General features: G+C 34.6%; 2 protein-coding genes across 2 annotated transcripts; both read left to right on the forward strand.

Annotated features, from left to right (window-relative positions):
• The first annotated feature begins 7222 nt into the window (after positions 1-7222).
• On the forward strand, positions 7223-10783 carry LOC145061553 (pyruvate kinase isozyme A, chloroplastic-like). Its single transcript, XM_079009065.1, has 7 exons — positions 7223-8038; positions 8120-8207; positions 8298-8488; positions 8587-8702; positions 8899-9142; positions 9232-9466; positions 10290-10783. The coding sequence occupies exons 1-7, from the start codon at positions 7523-7525 to the stop codon at positions 10598-10600; spliced, it is 1701 nt and encodes a 566-aa protein (XP_078865191.1). The 5' UTR covers positions 7223-7522; the 3' UTR covers positions 10601-10783.
• A 6963-nt stretch (positions 10784-17746) lies between these two features.
• LOC145063519 (uncharacterized) lies at positions 17747-19181 on the forward strand. The gene is made up of 4 exons (XM_079011118.1): positions 17747-18055; positions 18330-18553; positions 18653-18760; positions 18879-19181. Exons 1-4 carry the CDS (start codon positions 17863-17865, stop codon positions 18999-19001), a joined length of 648 nt encoding a protein of 215 aa, XP_078867244.1. The 5' UTR covers positions 17747-17862; the 3' UTR covers positions 19002-19181.
• Positions 19182-23396: the final 4215 nt, after the last annotated feature.

Here is a 23396-nt window from a genome sequence, read left to right on the forward strand (position 1 = left end):
TACCCCTTTATTTAATTAATCTCTTTAAGTCACCAAATTAATTCTAATTAATTCTATGACTTATATTAATCAAATAACAATATATTATTCATTATATTATTCACATAATATATTAATAATATTTACTCTCTCTTAATAAATCATCCTATCAAGTTGCTATGGTGAAGGCAACCCAAAAGGACCATGCACAACCGGATCAAATACTTGCTTAATATAGTTGCAGCCTTAGACACTATTCCAACATATATAATTTAGACTTAACAAGATTTAGGATGTGTGATTCCGCCCTATCTCCTATTCCTTGTTTGGTTGTGGACTTGGGGCAGAGCCACCCATCCAAACATTTTGTCAATCTAAATTATATGCGACTTGTATACACGAGGTAATGGTGGATGACCTAGGTATAAGTCTTATCATCAACTTCAGAGCAAAAGCTCGCACACTTACTACAACAACTGGAGATACCTGAATGGAAGTGGGAGCGGATCACAATGGACTTCATAACCAAGTTGCCCAATACAATGAGTGGTCTCGATACCATTTGGGTGATCGTAGACAAGTTAACAAAGTCAGCACACTTCCTGCCTATCAAAGAAATAGACAGGATGGAGAAACTAACTAGAACCTACCTTAGGGAGATCGTACGACTGCATGGTGTTCCCATATCCATTATCTCTGATAGATATAGTAGATTCACTTCAAGGTTCTAGCAGTCGCTACAAAGTTCCCTAGGAACTAGGCTGGACATGAGTACAGCCTACAATCTGCAAACCGACATACAAAGTGAGAGGACTATTCAAACTTTGGAAGATATGTTGCGAGCCTGTGTGATTGACTTTGGAAAGGCATGGGATACTCATTTACCCCTTGTTGAGTTTTTCCTACAACAAAAGTTATCACACGAGCATAAAAGCTGCTCCATTTGAAACCCTCTATGGCCGTAAGTGCAGATCCCCTCTGTGTTGGGCTGAGGTGGGCGACACACAGTTAGCTAAAGGACGCATTCCTGACAGCACTCTCACAGGTCCGGAGATCATATGGCAAACAACAGAGAAGATTGTTCAGATTCGTGAACGATTGAAAGCCTCTAGAGACCGACAGAAAAACTACGCAGACAAGAGAAGGAAACCTTAATCCCAGGTTGGTGACCGAGTTCTTTTGAAGGTCTCACCCTGGAAGGGCTTAATACGCTTCAGAAAGCGTGGAAAGCTAAATCCAAAATACGTAGGAACTTTCGAGATTATCGCTAGAATCGGCCCTGTAACTTATAAACTTAAACTACCTCACGAACTTAGTAACGTACACCCTACTTTCCACGTATCTAACTAGAAAAAGTGTATGTCCGAAGAAACTCTCGTAATCCCACTCAACGATATCAAGATTGACGAGTGCCTCAACTTTGTGGAAGAAACCGTTAAAATCATGGATGGGGAAATAAAACGAACAAAGAAAATTCGAATACCCATGGTGAAGGTCCGCTGGAATGCCAAGCGAGGACCTAATTACACCTAGGAGCGTGAAGATCAGATGAAAAAAATACCGCATCTCTTTCCCTAGTCCGTAAATACTTATCTTAGAATTAATTTCGGGACGAAATTCCCTCTAACGGGGGGATGATGTGGCAACCCGATATTTCAAGTCAATGTAATGACCTAAAAGTCAAGTATTGTAACCTATTTTTGAAATAATAAGAATAGCGTCAAAAATTAAAGTGTGCAAAAATCTCAATCGGGATAATATAAAGTGATAGATACCGTAACAAGGTTTTCAGAAATATAAAGAACGCTAAAATCGGAGTTATAACGAAGAAGTATCTAAATGAAAGTCATAAATACCACTAAACCGGTAAAACACTGTTAAACATAAAACGCGAAATTTCAATAAAATAATCTTTATCCTTAGGTATCTAAATGAAAGTCATAAATACCACTAAACCGTAAATGTATATAAAAAGGATGTCCAAATCTGACTTCGTATGAGAAAGTTATGATTTTTCTAAATGTCGGATATAGTAGTAGACAGCTAAAAACTCGAAATAGAGATCGGACAACTTTTAGCCGGCACAACCAAAACGAGAATCGAAGATCTTGACAATACTAGTACAATGGTCAAAAGACAGACGAAAACGGACATCGGATGAAGAAGTTATGGATTTTTAACGGACTTTTCCAGTCCCGGCCTGTTAAAAATTATAATATTAAAAATAAAGTCAAAATTAACCGACGAAGTCTAAACGAAAGTTATATAAAATAATCTCACCTACGCGTGAATATAAAGAACATCAAAAACGGAACTCGTATGCGAGAGATATGAATTTATGAAATTCAGGGCACAAAATTCGACATATGTCAGAGTTCACGTCATGAGAACAATGTTCACGACGTGAACAATATGATTGACCCTTCCAGAGCAAGTAGACGGATGACACATGCCATGAGCGAAGCAAGACCAAACTGATGACGTGAGTTTCAAAATTCACCCTATATATATATATATATATATATATATATATATATATATATATATATATATATATATATATAAATTGAGGCCTTCCGCTTTGGTTGCTGAAATCCATCCTCTCTCCTACTTCCACACACTGTTAACCCCTCTAAACCACCCCGAAGCCCCGATAACACCTCTAGCACACGACGCGAGTCCCGACTCCCTGAACCTCCCGAGAAACTAACTCCCTTCCAGTCGAAGTGTTGCCTGTGTAAAGCTCGTTTCTTCACCAGAAGTTCACGGTTACGACGAGAAAGATCATTCCTGGAAACGAAACGTTGCCCGATTCGCCACTTACCAAGTGAGTTCATACCCCTAATTTATCTTTTCAATGATTTAAATGCTTTTATGGGGGGGGGGATACAAGTAGAAAACATTATAGTTATAATATCAATCACATGTGATTTATAACTATCAAAACAAGAGATTTCTTATACTTCGAGCTGTGTTATCAAATAAACTATTTCAAATCATTTTATAAACTGACATCAAGTCATTTATGTGACATCCCCATTTTCACGGCCAGAAAAGACTGATTTGTTTATGCTTTGTTTTATAAAATCAGAGTAATCCTTTGATTAAAAGAGTTGCGGAATTTGTTCCCAAAATAAAATATGATAAAATTTATCAAAACGTTTCTCAAAGAGAATGTATTTTCATTAAGTAATAAAACCTCGGGATGTCATGTTCCGATACAGATCAAAAGCATAAACAATATAAAACAGACCTTACAACAGTTATTTATAACTACTGATCTATAATCCAAAATCTCTCGTTAAGTCCACCAATTTATACTCTTGTGCCATTACCTGTAATGCAAAGAAAATTGAGTGGGTCAGGCTTGGGAGCCTGGTGAGCATATAGGGTTTTCAACCCACAATAATACATTTATCATATTCAATTATCAAACAATCAACCCAAATACCTATCCCCATATCTCCTTTATTTTCTCAAGGGTTTACCCTAAGAACCAACTATCCTTCATTCATTCATTCCTAAGGATTTACCTAAGGATCTGGCACAAAGTCCATTTGCTACCACGGTTTATACAATAGGCACTACGTCACATAGTCACCAGGGTTCATACAATAGGCACTACGTCTCATAGTCACCAAGGTTTACACAACAGGCATTAAGTCACATCATCACCAAGGTTTATCAAATAGGCACAAAGTCGCATCGTCACCAAAGCTTACTTAATAGGCACGAAGTCGCATTGTCACCAAAGATTTACTTAATAGGCACGAAGTCGCATCGTCACCAAAGCTTTACTTAATAGGCACGAATTCGCATCGTCACCAAAGCTTTACTTAATAGGCACGAAGTCGCATCGTTACCAACTATTCCATCTACCCATGTTCTACCCAACATTTTTGTAGATATAAATACAAGCACAATTTAAATCATTTAACACCCGTATAAAAACATCAATCCAAGCCCATCTCAAATAAACAAATAATATATAACACATAGCACGTATTTCATTGTTAATACTTTATATTTATGTGTTAGAAGAAAGTAACTATACACTCACTTGAGCAAAAGATGATCGGACAACACTACGACTTATAGAAGTAGTATTCTTCGGCAGATCTGGAAGATTTTCACAAAAACCGGGCTCCTCGCGGGCAGAGCTTCGGCTCGGGAATTGCACTTCTCGGGATCTTCGGGGCCTCGGGACTTGCTTCGGGTCGGGAATGATACCGGGGCTTCGGGTTAATTCTTGCACGAAAAACGACGCAAAAACGCGAGAGAAAGGGAAGAAATGAGCAAAGAACTCGGCTGCCCTCGACATCCTTTTATAGGGGGCTGGAACTTCGATTTACGCTGGGCGTAATGGGGATAAGACCGCTGACTCCCCCCCTTTGGATAATATCAGAATTTATATTTAAATTAAATACCAAAAATATTTAATAAACTTCAAAAATTCATATCTTCCTCATACGAACTCCGTTTTCGACGTTCTTTATATCGCCGCGTAGGTGAGACTACGCTCTACAACTTTCGTTTAGACTCCGTCGGCTAATTTTGACTTTATTTTTATTATTTATTTTTAGTAGGCCGAGACAGGAAAACTCCGTTATAAATTCATAACTTCTTCATCCGACGTCCGTTTTCGCCTATCTTTTTATCGTTTTACTACTATTAACGACATCTACAAAGTACTAGGTTATATATGGGGTACATCTACAAAGTACTGGATTTTATTTATAATGGGTACATCTACAAAGTACCGGACAATAATAAATAAAACATATTAAAACATAAAATAACAAGGACAGAAAGAAACATACATCCTTTTACAAAGACAGGTAACTATAATGTGAGATACTACTTCACGGCATAGCAATATACTTGTTATGTCACGTTTTGTAACCAGAGTCTCCTGGAGGGAGAGCGGACATTGTGTGTATAGATCTATACGGGACTGACAATCCCACATCCCAACTATTAGCTACAGTCCGACATACACGCCAAGGGGTGACAAATGTCACATATTCAGTTTCGACGCCAACAAGTCGTCATGTTAAATACTCGTCAATCAGTATGGTTATAACCACATCACATTTTAACCTTAATAAACACATTAGTATTTCGGTAATTAGTGCTTCCGTAGTTATTTTTAAACAACTTTACTGTACACTTTCATTTTTCCATTACGTTTATACAGTGATTTACTCATATAAGAAATGCATACTATTTTTCGTATAAAGATAGTTTTACAAATATGGAAACCCACATTTATACTATTACAAGTACAAACACACATCTTACATCATTTTTGAAAAGAAAAAACATACAAAACATTTGAGTCTTGGTAGAAAACTACGTTTAGTAGAAAATATAGGATTTTGTAGGAAGTATACAAACATTTACATCAACATGCTTACAAACAATTTCATCAAAACTAATGCAAACATTTGACACATAAAATACTTATGAACTCACTAGCTTTAATGCTGATCTACTCTCTTTTCAAATAACTTGTATTCTCAGGTCACCAGTAGACATGTACGCTGGATCAAGTTTTGAGAAGACGGAGTGTGTTCAAGACTCATCTTTTATTTTTGATATTCATATTTTTGGTGTCTTACAAATACATTCAGAACACACTTGTATTAACTATATTATTAATGAAATGGATGATGTTGTTGCTTGTTTTACTATTGTGCATTGTTATGATACTGAACATGACGTCCTCCGCCCCCGAACGTTTCCGCCGTTCTGGTTTGGGGGTGTGACAGATCGCTAAGCTGTTAACGAGAGAAAGAGAATGAAAATATTGCATGTGATTGGTTGCTATGTGTAGATGAAGCTGTGATTTGTTAATTTTTTTTCCAAAACAAAAATAACACTAACATTGATGCTACCGCTCCCTACCTTTTTGCTATCACTCTTTTAATCTATGTGGCTAAAAAAATCCTATGTGGCTCAAAAAAGTCCTATGTGGCACGATGCTAGGAGTGCTACCACTCCCTTTAGCCTGATAGTTCTAGTGGAGATGCGAGTCTAAAACAAGTAAAGAAATCTAGATTCGATATCAAAAGGAAAAAAGAACACACAAGAACTTACCCATCTTGAAAATGCTTGATGGGTTAACAATATCAAAAGAAAAACAGATGGATTTGAGTCTTAATAGATGGAACCAATACACTCAAAAGCCAAAAAGCTTGGGTTTTTATCTTTTGTTTCTACTCTCCATCCAAATGATTTGATACATGAGGATGGTTGGTTGACTACGTTATTAGGAATTCGTTGAGGATGACTTTCTCTGCAACTCGGAACCGCCACCATCATACATGTAACCTCCTGCAACAATCATTCGTCACCTTAGGCACCTGTTGCAACCACTGCCAGTCACCACCCACACTAAAATGAAATCAGAATCTGAAACCAATAATCAACACCAAACCGTAATCTCAAACCTAAATGAAACACAAATATGAAATCTGTAATCCATAAAAACCTAAAATCACTCATGAAATTCCCAAAAAAGAGCTCCAGTCTCACATAGACTGTGTTCCAGATGTACATATATGGCGTATCTAATTGATAAACACTAGTTGAAAATCAAGGTGCCAGAAGTGAAAGTAGATTGTCCGACAACAATCCATATCTAATGAAGAGTGAAACAAAATCGATATTTTAAGCAGTGGTGGATGGTTGTTTTTCGGCAACTTCAAGCGATTGTTTCCAACCAACATGGTGACATTAGGCTGGAGATGTTGATGGACCAGATAATAGATGATGGTTTAAGCTTTTAAGGAGATGTCTTATTCAATATTTTACGGAAGGTGGAGAAGAGATAGATTAGTAAAAAAATTGGTGTTTAGGTGGCGATGCATGGTTGGGTATGATGTGGGCCATATTTCTTATTTTTTTTCTTTTTTATATTAATAACATTAAATTAATTGGAAAGGAAATACATAAAAAAACATTATGGTCATTTTAGATTTGACACAAACTAAAATCGCAACAAAACCACATACAAGGGATGAAGCATGTAAATTTTAAACAAACAAAAGACGAAACAAATTAATTTTAAAAAATGAGGACATAACGTTTATTTTAACACCTACACCGGAAAGAATTCTTGTAGTTTACTGTAAATAAATATTAAATATAAGTGTTTGTATTTAAAAAAAATCAAAGAAAGAAAAAAGAAAAGAAAAAATACATTAGTTTACAAGTGTACAAGCCTACAAGGGTCCCCAAATTCCTCCATTTTTCAACTGCCCTGCGGCACCCAATTAAGATCCTGGGGGCTGTCAACCAAACAAAGAAACTTTCCTTCTGCAAAACCCTGCTACAGTTAACGTTTCCTTTGTTTCTTCCATGGAATATTCCCACCTAACACTAAATCCTGCTTCGCTTTGTAAACCCCAAAATCTTCTTTGTGTAAATACAAACCCCTGCGGAGTAATCAATCAACAACCGTATCACTTTTCTCACCATATCAACCTCATAAAAATCCAATCGTAAATCTGACTTGTTTCCCCGGTTTTCAAGTCAACCCATGGCTTCAATGACTGCCGATTTAGCTTTCGTCTCCAATTACCCAATGGCGAAAGCTTCTTGTATGGATTTAGGGAAAAGAGTATTTGGGGTTCCGGTTTCCCCTCGAATAATTTGGTCAAACAGGAGGAAATTGAAAAGCTTCGCCACGAGGGCTGTTATGCAGGTTGGAAGCATCGTAGAAGAATCGAAAAAGGAGGAGTGTTTGGGTCTTGATGTTGTGACAGAAACAGAATTGAGAGAAAAAGGGTTTTTGGGGCTGAGGAAGACGAAGCTTGTGTGCACGGTGGGGCCGGCGTGCTGTTCTTATGAAGAATTGGAGAAATTGGCGTCGGCAGGAATGAACGTTGCTAGGCTTAACATGTGTCATAACACGAGAATTTGGCATCAAGATGTAATTAAGAAGATCAAGAAGTTAAACCATGAAAAAGGGTTTTGTGTATCTGTGATGATTGATACAGAAGGTAGTCAGATTCATGTCGCTGATCATGGAGGTCCTTCCTCCGTCAAAGCAGAGGTACACTTCAATTTCTTTTTTTTATTTCTTCGATTGAAAACAACATAAAGTTCTAATTTCGATGATGTTATTGTTCATCAGGATGGATCGATATGGTTCTTCACTACTGAAAAATTCGAGGGTTGTCGTCCTTTCACTGTCCAAGCAAGCTACGAAGGTTTTGCAGAAGGTTCGTATAGCTAATCAAGCTTCAAAATTGAAATCAATCGTGAACTAATATCCTTTCTTTTAATTGATTTCATACCCTTTTCTGTATCAGGAATCAAAGAAGGTGACGAACTCGTGGTTGATGGAGGAATGGCGACTTTTGAAGTCATTGAAAGAATCGGAAACGACTTACGTTGCAAGTGTATCGACCCTGGTTTGCTTTTGCCTCGAGCCAAATTGAGCTTTTGGAGAGATGGAAAACTCGTTGAAAAACATCATGAACTCCCAACATTATCAACAAAGGTGATGATCATTCAACTTTTTTTTTTTCTTTTTTTTCTTTTCTCAACATTAGGATCATATATTTTGGATTAATTTTATTCATGGTGTATAATTAACAGGATTGGTCAGACATCGAGTTTGGAATCTCCGAAGGCGTTGATTTTATTGCCATGTCATTCGTTAGAGATGCGGATGCTGTAAAACATTTAAAGAATTACTTATTTAACAAAAATAAGTAAGTGCTTAAATAGGGAACAAAACCACAAAATTATTGTCTTCTTCTGTTCCACTGACAGTCTAGTGCATGTCAAACACAGTACAATCTGGTTCTGTCATGTCATGTCTAATGCATGCCAAACGAAATACAATCTGTTCTGTCTTGTCATGTCATGTCATGTCATGATGTAAAATATGAATTTTTGAATGTGTAGATCGATTAAGGTTTTAGCTAAGATTGAGAGTTTGGAATCACTACACAATCTTGAAGAGATAGTGGAAGCTTCGGATGCAATAATGGTGGCAAGAGGTGATCTTGGAGTTGAAATACCACTTGAGCAAATTCCAACGGTTCAAGAGAAAATCATCTCCCTATGTAGGCAACTCAACAAGCCTGTAATTGTAGCCTCGCAGCTTCTAGAGTCCATGATCGAATATCCTACTCCAACACGAGCCGAGGTAATTAATTTATTTTATTTTTTTTACTAAAATAATAGTAATAATATTTAAGAAATAATGATTGTTACTTTTGATTTGATCTGAGAAAGGTTGCGGATGTTTCGGAGGCAGTTAGACAATATGCGGATGCGTTAATGTTGTCTGGTGAGTCAGCAATCGGATGTTTTGGAGAAAAGGCGGTTTGTGTGTTGAGAATGGCGAGCACACGAATGGAGTTATGGAGTCGTGAAGAGAATCAACAGCCGTCTTTTCCACAACGTGAACTTGGAGTCTCGTTGTCTGATCAAATTGCTGAGCAGATATGCAACTCTGCTAGCCGAATGGGTAAATAAATTAGTTAATTTTTTTAAAAAATAAAAAATAATTTGTATTTTTATCATTTTATCGAGTTAGCCACTTTACTATTTTGTGTAGTGGTTAAACCGTTACACAATACACGGTAACCAAATTTTGAAATAGTGCAATATAACAACGAACTTTCACCATGTAAATTTAGCGATTGGATTATTTTTTTTTAAGTTATTACAATAATAATAGTTTAAAATTTTTGTAGTTGATTTATTAGATTGATAACATGGTGAAAGTAAATTATGCTTTTCTAAATGTAAAAAAAGGTATTGGAAAGAGTAAATTACACGAATAGTTTTTCACTTATTTTTAACTCGGAAGGTCCTTACAGTTTGTTTTTATTGCGCGCTTGGTCTCTGTCTTACGTGAAAAGACTATTTTGCCTTTGATTTTTTAATGTATTTAAATAAGATGGGGTAGGTAAGGTAAGATGAAAGTGGGGATAGGGTATGTTTATTTAAATAAATTAAAAAATCAAGGGCCAAATAGTATTTTTAGGTAAGACAGGGATCAAACACGCAACAAAAACAAACAATAGAGACTTTTCGAGTTAAAAAAATAAGATAAGGACCAAACGTGCAAATTACCCCAAACCATAGTGACCATTCGTGTAATTTCCTCTATTGGAAATAGTTATGTGGCTAAATTGATAAACTCGGAAATCCAAAAGTAGCTAAATCAATAAAATGGTAAAACTATATCACAAAAAAAAAAAAGATTACATGGCAAAATTGATAAATTTGTGAAAGTATGGGGTTCTTTTTGTACTTATGTAAGACGACTATGTGTTGGTGTACAGCTAATAATCTTGGAGTGGATGCGGTTTTTGTGTACACGAAACATGGGCAAATGGCGTCACTTTTGTCACGCAATCGGCCGATTCCCCCAATATTTGCGTTCACAAATGAGGAAAGCACACAAATGGCGCTCAATTTGCAATGGGGAGTCATACCGATTTTCTTTGACTTGTCGGATGACATGGACGCCAACATGGCAAAAACGATTGATTTGATTAAAGCCAAAGGGATGTTGAAAGAAGGGGATGCGGTGTTAATAGTTTCAGATGCTATTCCAACCGTTTACCAAACACTCCAAGTCAAAGTTATTTAGTACTTTATGCGGTTTGTTTTTTTTGGTCAAATATGTTGTTTTGAAAAATGCAATATCACATGGGTTTATGTTTGTTTTGGAAAATGGAAAACTTTGTTCTTGGTAGCTGGTTTTATGTAGTCAATTGTAGATGTTTTGTTTAATCTGGATCTGAATGAGAAACTTTGATTTTGAGTTCAAAAAGTGAGTAGTTTGACTTTGACTTTTTTTAGTGTTGGGTTATTTATTCATGAGTTGTCATTGACTTTGGAAAGTTGCAATATTGTATTTTGGTTACTTGGCATCTGGTACACGAACAGTCGAACACAGAAGTATAAGATCAGAGTGTTGATTTGAAGTCTAACAAATCGAATATTCACATGTGAGGTATATTATTTTGTGTGGATTTTTGTTAGATGCTTTTGTTCTACACTTCAAAATTGTAGGGTGACAATTGATGACACGACACCGTAAAAATACATGTCACGAAATGAAATTATGACGAAACTAAAATTCGAATTCGTGTTCGTGTCAAGTGGAAAAAACACGATGTCGTGTCATGTTCGTGTTCACAATTCGATACGAAATTTGCTTGATTTATGTCTGTCGTGTTTGTCGTGTTTGTTGTGTTATATATGATGAAATATTAATTAAATAAACTAATTGCTTTTTATATCATCTTTGTTGTGTTTGTTGTTTTTAATCGGTTTGTTTTCGTATTAGTTAAAAAAACACGACATTGTTTTGTGTCGTATTTGTGTTACATAAAACCTTATTGTGTCATGTCGGATAAAAACACGACATGATTTCTTAATTTGCCATCCCTAGAAAATTATGATCTAAAATTACTTGTTCAATATTAATGATTTTGTTGGAAATGATTCTTTTGTAATGTGATCGTTAAGATAAATTTAATACTTTTTCATAAAGTAAAATTAACACAACCGCAAATGATTTTAATTGATAACGTATCCCTTGGACCCGCCTAAGGAACAATATAAAACATCTAGCAGGTTACCTTAGTGGCCGTTGGGTCGTCATGTCAGTACCAGCGCCATCTGACAAGCGACTATGCTCCACACCAACAAACTCTCGCTCCAATCCAGTTAGACTACACTCCAAGGTAGCGGACCCACACAGGCTTCGCCTTTCAACAAACATTGTTGGCTTACGACAGAAAGCAACGCCACCAGGCGAAAAGAGTAATGCTCAGAGCATTGCATTACCACGTGGGCCAATCGCAAGCATTGACCAAAGAGAAGAGCACGATCCTCCAATTATTGTCGTTGTCCCCTGTCAAATCTGACATCCCTGTCCTACGTGCGAGACCAATCACAGTGCGTTACTATAAAAGGCCTCCATCATGAAACGGTAGAGGGGAATCTCTCATACAGTCATATAGCAACTCTCTTCTCTAGACACTAACTTGACTGTCATAGCGTTTTCGTGGGAGCCCCACTCGGAGAACAGCTAACGTGTTTTTCCTTCTTGGTGATATAACAAATCACTACTATAGTTGTTGTCTGACAAGGACCACCCGAAGATTTGATATCACACCATTAACAATAATACCAAATTATTTTTTTGAATATTTTAAAATCAACATTTTAAGATCTTTTAAAAATACAAAAAACACACAATGTGATACCTACTTCCTGGTTTAATTTGAAAATGTTCTAAAAAGTACTTTAGTTTGCCAAAAGAATTAAAAAAAAAGTTTATGTAGTTTGCCAAAAGAATATCTAAATAAGACTAAGGGGCTGTTTGGTAGCCTCTTAATTTTTAAGATGTGGGGTGTTTGGTAGGATATGAAAAAAAGGCTCTTAATTCTTCAAATGCCTCTAAAATTTCAGATGTAAAGCTACATCTGAATAAAACAAAAGACACTTATACCCTAATTAAAACAAGGGATAATGACTTGAAAGGGTAACAAACTTTCACTTTTGTTCACATTTAGTCACTAAACTTTTTTTCGTTATCTATTTGCCACTTAACTATTGAAACTGTTCACATTTTACCCTTATGACCGGTTGTTACCGGTCATAAGGGTAAAATGTGAACAGTTTCAATAGTTCAGTTTACCGGTCATAAGGGTAAAATATGAGCAGTTTCAATAGTTCAGTGACAAATAGATAACGAAAAAAAGTTTAGTGACTAAATGTGAACAAAATCAAAAGTTCGCGTCCCTCTAAAAAAGTTCAATGACTAAATGTGAACAAAATCGCAAGTGGGTCTACAAAAGTCAAACCATTTACAAAGTCATACATGGATAACTTTGTACCCAAAATTCTCCCCCTCAAAGTTAGGGATGGTTGACCCGCTTCAAATCTTCCAAACTCGAGCAACTTCACGAATCGAGCCTCAAATGTGACACATGTAGAGATGAACATCAAATATTCAATTCTTCCATGACTTTTCAATTTAAGTTCTAGAATGTGAGACCATACAAACCGAGCATCGAAAGGTAATTAGGAGTTTCTCATTCTCCAAAAAAATTACCCTAAATTTGAGCATTTATGCACACTCCAAAAATCTTTAATAAGTCAAAATCCATCATGAACTGAAATCACTTCCGAATCTCCAATCGAATCATTTCATAAACTTCAAATACTCGAGGTCACTTCGGTCTTCAAGTCCACATAATATTAAATTTTCAACTTTCGAATTTCCATATCTAAATCTCTTCCCCTTTTTTATAATTGAAAAATGATTATAAAACCAAAAGGGAATGAGAAAGCGCTCAATTCAAACTTTTTCTATCCAAAACTCCCCCTAACACATGGAATAAACATTTTGCTTCAATCCGGAAAATCCAAAAAATCTTCAATTTTTACCTTCATTCACGGACCGCCTTTGACAAAATTTGGGTATAAATTGTCGATTTCAAAATTCTGTCAAAGGCGTTTCGTGAACGAAGCTAAAAATAGTAGATTTTTTAGATTTTCCGGATTGAAGCAAAATGTTTATGCCATGTGTTAAGGGAGAGTTTTTGATAGAAAATTTTCGAATTGAGCGCTTTCTCATTTCTTTTTTTGGTTTTATAATCATTTTTTGATTATAAAAAGGGGGAGAGATTTAGATATGAAAATTCGAAGTTGAATTTTTGTAAAACCAAAATCAGATTGGAAATTTTGATTTTTTATTTTCGAAAATACCAAACCATTGGTTTTTTATTTCGGTTTCGGTTTCGGTTTTTTGTTTTTATAATATATTTTCGGGGTTCTGTTTTTTTTTATTTCATAGATTTCTTCGTCAACAAATGTTATTAGAATTTAGCAAAAATAAATAATTTGCTAAAACATAATACAAGATGAAATTTGTTCTCATTTAGTCATTGAACTTTTTTAGAGGGAAACGAGCTTTCGATTTTGTTCACATTTACTCACTAAACTTTTTTTGATAATCTATTTGCCACTGAACTTACATTTTACCCTTATGACCGGTAACAACCGGTCATAAGAGTAAAATGTGAACAGTTTCAATAGTTCAGTGGCAAATAGATAACGAAAAAAAGTTTAGTGACTAAATGTAAACAAAATCAAAAGTTCGTTACCTTTCAAGTCATTATCCCTTAAAACAAAATGCAGTTTTTTTCTTTATTCCTCCATCGACGCATTTCCTCTCTCCTCCCCCACATCTTCTTCTACCTCTTCAATCTGTAGTCGTCTGCTACCTCCGCCATTGACGATGTCACCGGAAGCTTCGCCACCACTGCCAATGACGCCGACGGCCAGTTGCAGGTAAGTTTTTTTCCCCCTGATAATCGACGTTGACCTTCGATTGTTCTTCTTTTTTCCCCTAAAAATCGATTCTCAGTAATACATCGATTTGTTCTTCGTTTTTTGGCCCATAACTTGATTACCAATTCATCCGATTTTGATTTATTCAGTCCATGTAGCTAATATGCCATTTGATAATGATCCCTGATTTTGATTTTTTTTTGTATTCATTGTTCAGTCCAGTCATTTTTTGCCACAATTTTGGCCTCATTTTGATCGAAAATCCTTGAAAAATTGATCCTTTCTAATTTGAATGTTTATCAATCTTTCATAGGCATGTCTTTATTTTATTGTTTGAAAATTGATTCAAGTTTAAACCATATTCTGTCCTCTATTGCAATCTGCAAATACCTTTAGAAAAACCTTTGAAGTGTTGAATCATGTTTCTTATTTTTCCAATTTACATGGGGATCAATTATAAGATGAGATGGAGTATAAGGGTATGATATTGAATTATTGAGAAATAATGAAAAAGTCTAATTTTTTATTCAATACTAGTTTATAACCCGTGGAAACCACGGTTATAAAATTATTTAAACATTTATAATAAAAAATTATAATTATTAATCAATTATTTTAAATAATTCATTTTAAATAAATTATTAATTAAAAGATATCTCAAAATTTTAAAGTTATTATAACTTCATATTTAACATATAATTAGAAAATGTAAATTTGGATTTTGAAATGAATTACCTAATATATCTACATGACACATGACATAATATTAACGAGGTGTTGTTTTAGAGTGACACTTGGCAAAATAAGATTAAAATTATTCATTTATTACAATAGGGAATCGAAGCAACATTCTTTAGCTTTGTGTTTGGATGTGTGTAGCATTAAATAATATTATAATCATTTGTAATAAAAAGTGCAACATGAGGTAGTGATTGGATGTGTCTTAGAATCGAACAATTATGATGTTGAATGTTGATTCCAGTTGCTAGTTGTTAGGTTAGAGATTAAGTCAATTATTTTATTAACAGAAATATTGAATTGAGCAAAAAATAATATCGAAGGGCAAAATGGTCATTTTTTATAATTCAGCACATTAATTCAGATGTTCCAACCAAACAGTCTGTTAAAAATCCAGACCCTCTTTGAAATTCAAACCTCTTAAAAATTCAGATCCTATCAAACAGCCCTAAGATGTTTTTTGTTTTTTGTCTGCAAATCTTCTTGAAATCTTCTGTCTGCGTCGCGCATAATACACACATACATTAGCTTTCATAGTTTGTTTGTTTTTTAAGACTGCATACCTAAAAAAGTTTGTACATCCTCTTCTTGGTGAAAATGTGGACCATAATCTTCTAATATTTTCATACATCTTTTAGCCTAAAAACATATATATCTCTGTTTTTGTTTTTTTTTTTTTTTTTTTGTTTTTTTTTAATCTTAAATTTATTCCAACTTTATCCAAGATAAACAATTTGGAATAAATGCAATACTTCAAGAAGAAAGGTTTGACAGCACAAACATGACTACTATCAGTTTTTAGTTGAAAAAAACAAAAATGAAATTATTGAGAAAAATCGAAGTTTATTTCCATCCATTTTACATGTTAATTCTTTGATCCATAATTACGATATTTATGTATAACTTTGTGACTAAAACTTGTTGGTTTTTACCAAATATACACATTATTTCGTATTATTTTATTTTCACAATTTATCCAATAATACATAAAATTTGATGAAGATTTGTTAATTATTTATAATAAAGTCATAAATGTATTAAAAAACTCATTTAAGTTAAAAAAAGCAGTTTATTTAGATTTTAGTTTATTTTAACAGCATGCAGACATTAAAAAACAAACAGTCTTTTTCTTTCAGACTCTAGACATTTAGTCCACCTCTTCTACTACAGATATCATCCGTAGACTGCAAACATTTTACCTTAGAAAAAACAAATAATACCTAAATGTTTACAAATTTTCAGTTTTAATTCAAAATTTTTATTTTATTTCAAAAAAAAAAAAACCCCTCAAGAGGTGGGGTACATTTTAGATTTAGCAAATTTACTAGGATTCTAATTTAACTTTGGGTTATTTCCCCCCAAAAAACTAATCTTTTTTTCTTAGAATGACAATATTTTGACATTTTTTTTATTTAAACTTAGTTGATATTTTATGCTATTGAATGATGATTTGGTGATGAGTTTATTGTGATAATGATTATTATGATGCTTTGCATGCTTAGATTATAAATTTCTATTTTATGAAATTGCATGTTAAATGATGTTTACCAATGTTAAGTTAATTAAATAAATGTTGCATCTTATGTATGAAGTTCATTCTTTAGATGACTTTGAGTGGGCAGATAGTTTATGATGTTTAAGAGATTATTGCACTTTGTAATTTTTCTAAGCTTGTATATTCCCTCATGTCCAAGGGTCTCTTTGTGTGGTCCAGACACACTTTACAAAGTTTTTGAGGTTTATCTTGAGAGTTGACTATTCTGGATAAGTTTTCATTAGCAATGTGGTGCATTAGAGATGAAACAAACCCATGGACATGCCAACACCTAGACTTGAAAGGACATGAGACATGAAACATGCACAACATGTGATAACATAATACTCATATCTAAGCATAGATCATTCCAAGTTTCTATATACACAAAACTAGATCGTATTGTTACTTTAGGTCTGCTTTATCATTATGTACCATATGCATGCTTCATTCTTCATATTTTTGCATGTCCACAAGTCTAGGATGTGTTCATTTGAATGGATTGGTTCGATCCAATCCGAACAGGTGAATCCAAATAGATATTGGTTTCCGAAACATAGATCAAAATAGTTCAAACTAAATTAAAAATCCGAAAACCGATGTCATCTTAATGAACATCAAGATCCATTATTTAAAAAAAAATAATATATAATTTTAATATTAACAAGATAGATTTTTAATGATAAATACAAAAACTATTCATGTGATGTTATCTTATATTAATTAAGTCTTTTCATTTTGGACATGATTTTGGAAGATGAAGTATATCATTATCAATACCATAATCTAAATGTTTATCCAGTCCTAATATTATATTTTAAATGCCGTTCAAAAAAAAATTATATTTTAAACTTTTTCCATATTAAAACATTACTATATTTTAAAGATCTATCACTTATAATAGTAAATTTATTTTGTATTTACATGATATTTATACAACTAATTTTTTTTTTTTTTTTTTAAATTACAAGAAAAATAAATATAACAGAATAAAATAAAAATAATAGCAACTCAATAAAAATATATTATTATCTTTCCAATTTAATGAAGAAGCACGTTTCGTTCAATTTGTACAGGTGGTTTTTGTAGCCACGAAGCTCCACCAATCCACCACATAAATTCAGCGCACAATAGCAATCAACATCCCTTTCTACTCCAGATATAACAGATACTCGCAGGTTGCAGGCTGCTTCATATTTCTCTCTCACTTTCTATCCAAAAATCGAGTAAGATCCCCAAATCATATCAGAAAACAGTGAAGAACATTAACAATGGCTTCTCTTAAGATGTTCAAAGCTGATTTATATCCGTTTTTAGCTTCCCAATCGTGTTTCCGACGGAATGAACGACGTGGTTCCACCGGCAATATAAGAATCGTTAAGTTCAGTCCAAACTTAGTGATTAACAGAAGGTTTAGGATTTCTTGCAGGATTCAAGATGCTGATGATAATACCAAAACAAATGGTACTTTCTAATTCATGCATGATCACTTTCGTGTTGTTTTTGTATCTCTTAATTAGAAATCCAATTTCTCGTCGATTTTGCAAAGTCAGCATTAGAATTGCTGCGATTTAAGAGTTTATGTTTAGTTTAATTGCTAAGGATACGCTGATAATCATTAATTTGAAGAAATTGAAAGCATTTCCAAATTGGGCGTCGAACGAATCTCAGATAGCGACTCATTTTAACGTAGAAATACATGGATTGATGTTAAATTGATTGAAATTTATAATGTCAGGTGAAGAACCTCCGGAGTCTTTGTTTATGAAGGAACTGAAACGACGAGGGATCACTCCCACTTCATTGCTCGATGAAAGCTGGACTGCTTCCATTAATGATGAGATTAGGTATAACGAAGAAGATGGAAGCTTTTCAACCAGAAAAACTGTGTCAACAGATCTTGATAAAAGCCTTTTTAATCAAAGGGAGCAATCCATGGCATTGAACAGTGAGGGACTTGAGGTTAAAACTTTTCTACTTCGTTAACATTTCATATTATGTATTTAAGCCGATTTGAAGGATCTATGACAAATTCTGTCATCTTTTTTGCATGGTGTACAGGGTTTGATTCCACGAGCTAAAGTCTTGCTAAGTCTTGGAGGAACATTCTTCTTAGCATTTTGGCCATTGATCCTTTTAACCATTGGATCATTCACTGCTATTTACCTTGTAAGCAGTCTCTATTTATGATGCTATCATGGATTCTTTGTTTCATTTATGAATATGATTCATTGATCTTTTCCTTTTAAGTGATGATCATCCTTGATATATGTTTTCTTTTTTGCAGTATTTTGGACCAAAATTTGTTCATGATGGTACCACAAAACAAATACAACTACCACAATATATTGATCCATATGATCTTCTAGAAGATGAACGAATATCCCAAACTTCACCAATGTTAAATTAATGCACATGGGTATTTATAGATTTTAGAGATTAAATGTAAGATTATGTTTGGATAGATTCTGTACTATATGGATAAAGTGGCTGATCGAGTAATGATGTGATGTCTGTCTAGATTGATGTATTCATAATGTCTGCTTATATTTTGAAATGAATAAATCTTTTGGACAAGATTAAATGATTATTTTATCCATACATATAAAACAAGTCACATTATTCATCACTTTAGTTGGAGGAGTTGGGAGGAAAAGAAGTATTGATATCAAATAAAGTAAATGTTATGTCTAATGTGTTATTATATTAACATGTTACTATATGAATTAAAATGTGTTTGGAAGACTTGTATATCTATTTAAGTAACAAAAAGGATGAAGTCTTTTATATGAGTTGGAAAGAAATAGACAATTAGCCACTTAACTTTTATATGAGTTGGAAGAAATAGACAATTAGCCAAGTATAAGGTATATGTCATAAAGAACAAAGTAAATGCAATCAAATAAGATGTACCAACTGAGATTGCATAAAAAGGAACATAGCATGATGTCTTTAAATATCAAGTAATGGAATGTCTTGGATAAGAGAATGGGAACATTATGAAATGATATGATGTGCATTGAATGAAGTACAAATGGAAGTACAATGCCATATTTAGACTAAATTACCATAATGTGTAATACGTTGTACGATAGAAGTACTAGATTATTTGGTATTTGTCATGTGAGTATGTCATACAACATCAAAAGAGCCTTGAAACTATTTGCAAACACGAGATTTGAGGTTTAATGACCATATTTTATCTAGTTTAAACATCACATTGCTAGATTATCCACCGAAGTGAATGTATAACTTCAATCCTCATTTTATGAACTTAATCGTGTAACACTCTTTTTTTAGAATGGATCGGCTAGAGACTTAAATGGGTCAAAGTTATGGTTTTTGGAGAAAACCATATGCGACGACGTGGTGGGTTGATGATCACGACATGACATGGCAATTTAATGAAAACATGTTTGGCTTGTTTGCCACAACGTGATAGTTGGTGCATCCTAAACCCATAATTTTTAAGGTTTCCTCAATATTTAAAGGCCTTATCTCTAGGGTTAGGTCATTTCCCCTCAGCCCCCACCCTTATATCTCAAAATCCTAGTCTCTCTTCATGTCTTTTGAGGTCTTTATGGCGTTTTGGTCATTTGAAGGTTGAAGGAAGACTTTATTGAGCAAATGATCAACTAACATCTTGTCTCCATATCTTGGTGCATCTTCTGGACTTGGGTAAGTATCCAAGTTCCCACCTTTATGGTTCATCTTTGTAGATCAAGACTTTTCAGCTCATTTCCATCATGGTATGTTGATATGAATGGTTCATTTTGATAAAGTTGGCAACTTTATCACTTGTTGAGGTCCCTAGGTCATCATATGTTTCAGATCTTGACTTTCATGTTGATTGGTGCCATGCATGAAGTCTTGACACCATTTCTTACCTTATTTTGGCCTAGTTTTGGGAGAGATGTGCATTAGACATGCATGTACACAAAGTAAGGATTTTTATGGTTCATTTGAGGGCAAGGAAGCCTTCTGGAAAGTTGGAGCAAAGAACATAATGGATTAAGTCCTTAATAAGGAAAAATGGCTTCTGCCAGTGACCATGACGTGATCAAGGAATGGCCACGACGTGGTGGAGACCAGCTTCGCGCTTACATTGTCCTGACATTCCCACGATATGGCCAAGAAGGGCCCATGGCGTGGCGATGTCCTACATGCCGTCTATTTTGTCCTTTCATGCCCACAACGTGGCAAAGAGGTCTCCACATCATGGTGGCTGTTGACTTGGTTGACCATTGACTTTTAACCAATTTTACTTGGGGTCAAACTTGGAGGATTTGGGATTGATGAATGATTTATCTCTTTTGATGTTATTCTATTCGATGGATTGAGCAGTGTAAGGTGTTAGAGTGTTGCTGTGTTTCTCCGGTTCTTCAGTTCGGTTGAGTTTCTCACTATACCACGTATCCTATTGTAGATCCTTTACATGGTAGGATAGAGATACTATTAGAGTAAAAGTATGTGTCACACCCCCGAACCAGACGGCGGAAACGTCCGGGGGCTGTCGTGACTCAATTGAATACCATAACATTGAATATATATGAAACATAACAACATTCGTCACCGTGCATTAATATATTACAACCAGCAGTGTTTACATTGTCATACATTGTTTAAACATTACATTCCCAAAAATTAAATTGTTTGATTCATACATAAATAAACTGCAACCGTCACTGAATATGATTTCCCTTGATTCACTGGTTCCCTGAGAATACAAGTATTTTTGAAAAACGTCAACATATGAAATGTTGGTGAGTTCATAAGTAGTGTTTGAAATCGAATGTTTGTATTGTTTGAAAAACCACCAGAAAATCCGATATTTTCTGAAGAGAAAAGTTTTTGAAAACGTTTGTGAAGATCCATAGGTATGCTTGTTTGTTTCCATACAAAAAAATGTTCATTGAAGATGTATGCTTTTCAAATCTGTATGTATTGAAAACCCTAGGAAAACCCGATGTTCTCCTAGTTCCTTGAATTACATGAAGTTACATTGAAACCATTGCATAGCGTATAGTGTCAGTCCCAGGCGACGTTGGAAGGTTCTCGAGCAGGATTATTTACTACAAACCTGCGTTACACAAACGCTCAGTTTATAGATATACTAACGAACCCGAAGGCGTCGTCGGTACTAATCGCGTTATCCAATCGCCCGGACTAGGTGTAGTCCCACATCCGAAGAGAAAGAGGTCACGAAGACCCCGGTGACTCCATTAACCGGTTGGGGACAATATGCGTGCGAGGGGTCCCCGACCCGCCTCGTAAAATATGCAGACTCTTCTAGCAATACCAAGGACCCTTGGGGTCCAGTGGTATACAAGCCATTGAAAGTCCCTCTACGTTGTGCCGAGTCGGTGAAACTCAACACTTCGTAGAAAATATGTGTCTTCGGGCCTTAAGATCAGATCATTGGGCTAGCTAGGCTCAACGAACAAGAATTTACACTTGTGGGGCCCAAAGATGGTGCGTAGACGTCTGTGCACACTCGTATGTAAGTTAAGTTCCCAAACGTTATGTATATGAACCGCAGTGTCGTAGAGATAGTAGTTGTAGATTTCTATTGGCTCGAGACCGAGCCAATTCGTTTAACAACGACTTTTGGTATTGTAATGTGTTGTATTTCGTCGATCGTCGCGATGCTATTATTTAATCAAATTGTGTATATTGAATTAGCCTTGAAATATTTCTGTTTTCAGCCCCTCATTATTTGTAAAATTTACATTTTCAACCCTTTTTATTAAATACTTCCCGGTTTGGTCCATAAACTATTTTTCTTGACATTTTAACACCAAAAATTATTGAAATTAATATTTTTCAGCATATTTTTCATAGAAAACAGTTTAAGTCCCTGAAAATGCAGTTTTCTCGGTTTTTAACCCTTCTTTTCGCAATTTTGACAATTTTGGCCCAAATTGGAAATTTTTTGCAACTTTGGTCCTTTTTAAATTTAAAAAGCATTTTAAACCTTTGAAAAGGATTTGGAACACTTATAGTTCACTGTTTTACAGAAAATTACAGTTTTGGCCCTCCAAAACAGAAAAATTCGCATAATGGGCCTCATTGGGCCGAAATTTTCATTTTTAGCCCATTAAGCTTGAAATTTATGTTTTTAATCCTCTAATTGAGTATAATTCCAGAAATAGTTTTATGGAAACTGTTTTGGCACACTTCATCCATCAGAATCTGTGAAATGTCAATTTGGGCCCTTAATTTTGTATTTTTCACATTTTTGGCCCAAAATTTGTGTTTTTAGCTTAAAGAAAATTGTTGCTAACCACTTAGCTATTTTTCTTGTAACACTTTATATGTAGAAATATATTTGAAGCTAAAATCATAAAACAAGAGTTATATCTCGGTTTTGAGGGGTTTTATGGCTAGATCCAACATTAAAACACATAAAAACATACATATAAGCATGGAAATCATACAAGGCATACAAAACACATATAGATCTACACTTTCACTTGTATTCCCCCCCCCCACAAAACTCATAAAAACAGAAAATAGGGGGTATGAAGCTCACCTTGGGTGTTGATTCGGTTTTTGAAGAAAGATTGGAAGAAATGAAGTGATTTTTGGCCTTTGCACTCCTTGATGAACTTTTCGAGTTTATGGGGTTTCTAGAGTGCAAGATCATGATTTTTGCATGGATTAGGAAGAGATTTTTGATAAATAAGGAATACAAGTCATAGATCCAAGCAAAACCTTACCTTAGATGATGATTTTGTGGAAGAACTTCCTTGAATGCTTCCTAATTTTCGAGATTTTGGATGGAGAAGAGGAAGAAGTCTTGAGT

The sequence above is a fragment of the Lactuca serriola genome, chromosome 7, assembly GCF_051521515.1.
Source record: "Lactuca serriola cultivar US96UC23 chromosome 7, Lser_US96UC23_V15, whole genome shotgun sequence".
Classification (NCBI taxonomy): domain Eukaryota; kingdom Viridiplantae; phylum Streptophyta; class Magnoliopsida; order Asterales; family Asteraceae; genus Lactuca; species Lactuca serriola.

Excerpts from the sequence above, each read along its gene's own strand:
- LOC145061553 (XM_079009065.1), top strand. The coding sequence starts at position 7,523 with ATGGCTTCAATGACTGCCGATTTAGCTTTCGTCTCCAATTACCCAATG. Across the intron at positions 8,489-8,586 it reads TCCCAACATTATCAACAAAG|GATTGGTCAGACATCGAGTT; the intron begins GTGATGATCATT and ends TATAATTAACAG. Across the intron at positions 8,703-8,898 it reads TACTTATTTAACAAAAATAA|ATCGATTAAGGTTTTAGCTA; the intron begins GTAAGTGCTTAA and ends TTGAATGTGTAG.
- LOC145063519 (XM_079011118.1), top strand. The coding sequence starts at position 17,863 with ATGGCTTCTCTTAAGATGTTCAAAGCTGATTTATATCCGTTTTTAGCT. Across the intron at positions 18,056-18,329 it reads TGATAATACCAAAACAAATG|GTGAAGAACCTCCGGAGTCT; the intron begins GTACTTTCTAAT and ends TTATAATGTCAG. Across the intron at positions 18,554-18,652 it reads TGAACAGTGAGGGACTTGAG|GGTTTGATTCCACGAGCTAA; the intron begins GTTAAAACTTTT and ends CATGGTGTACAG.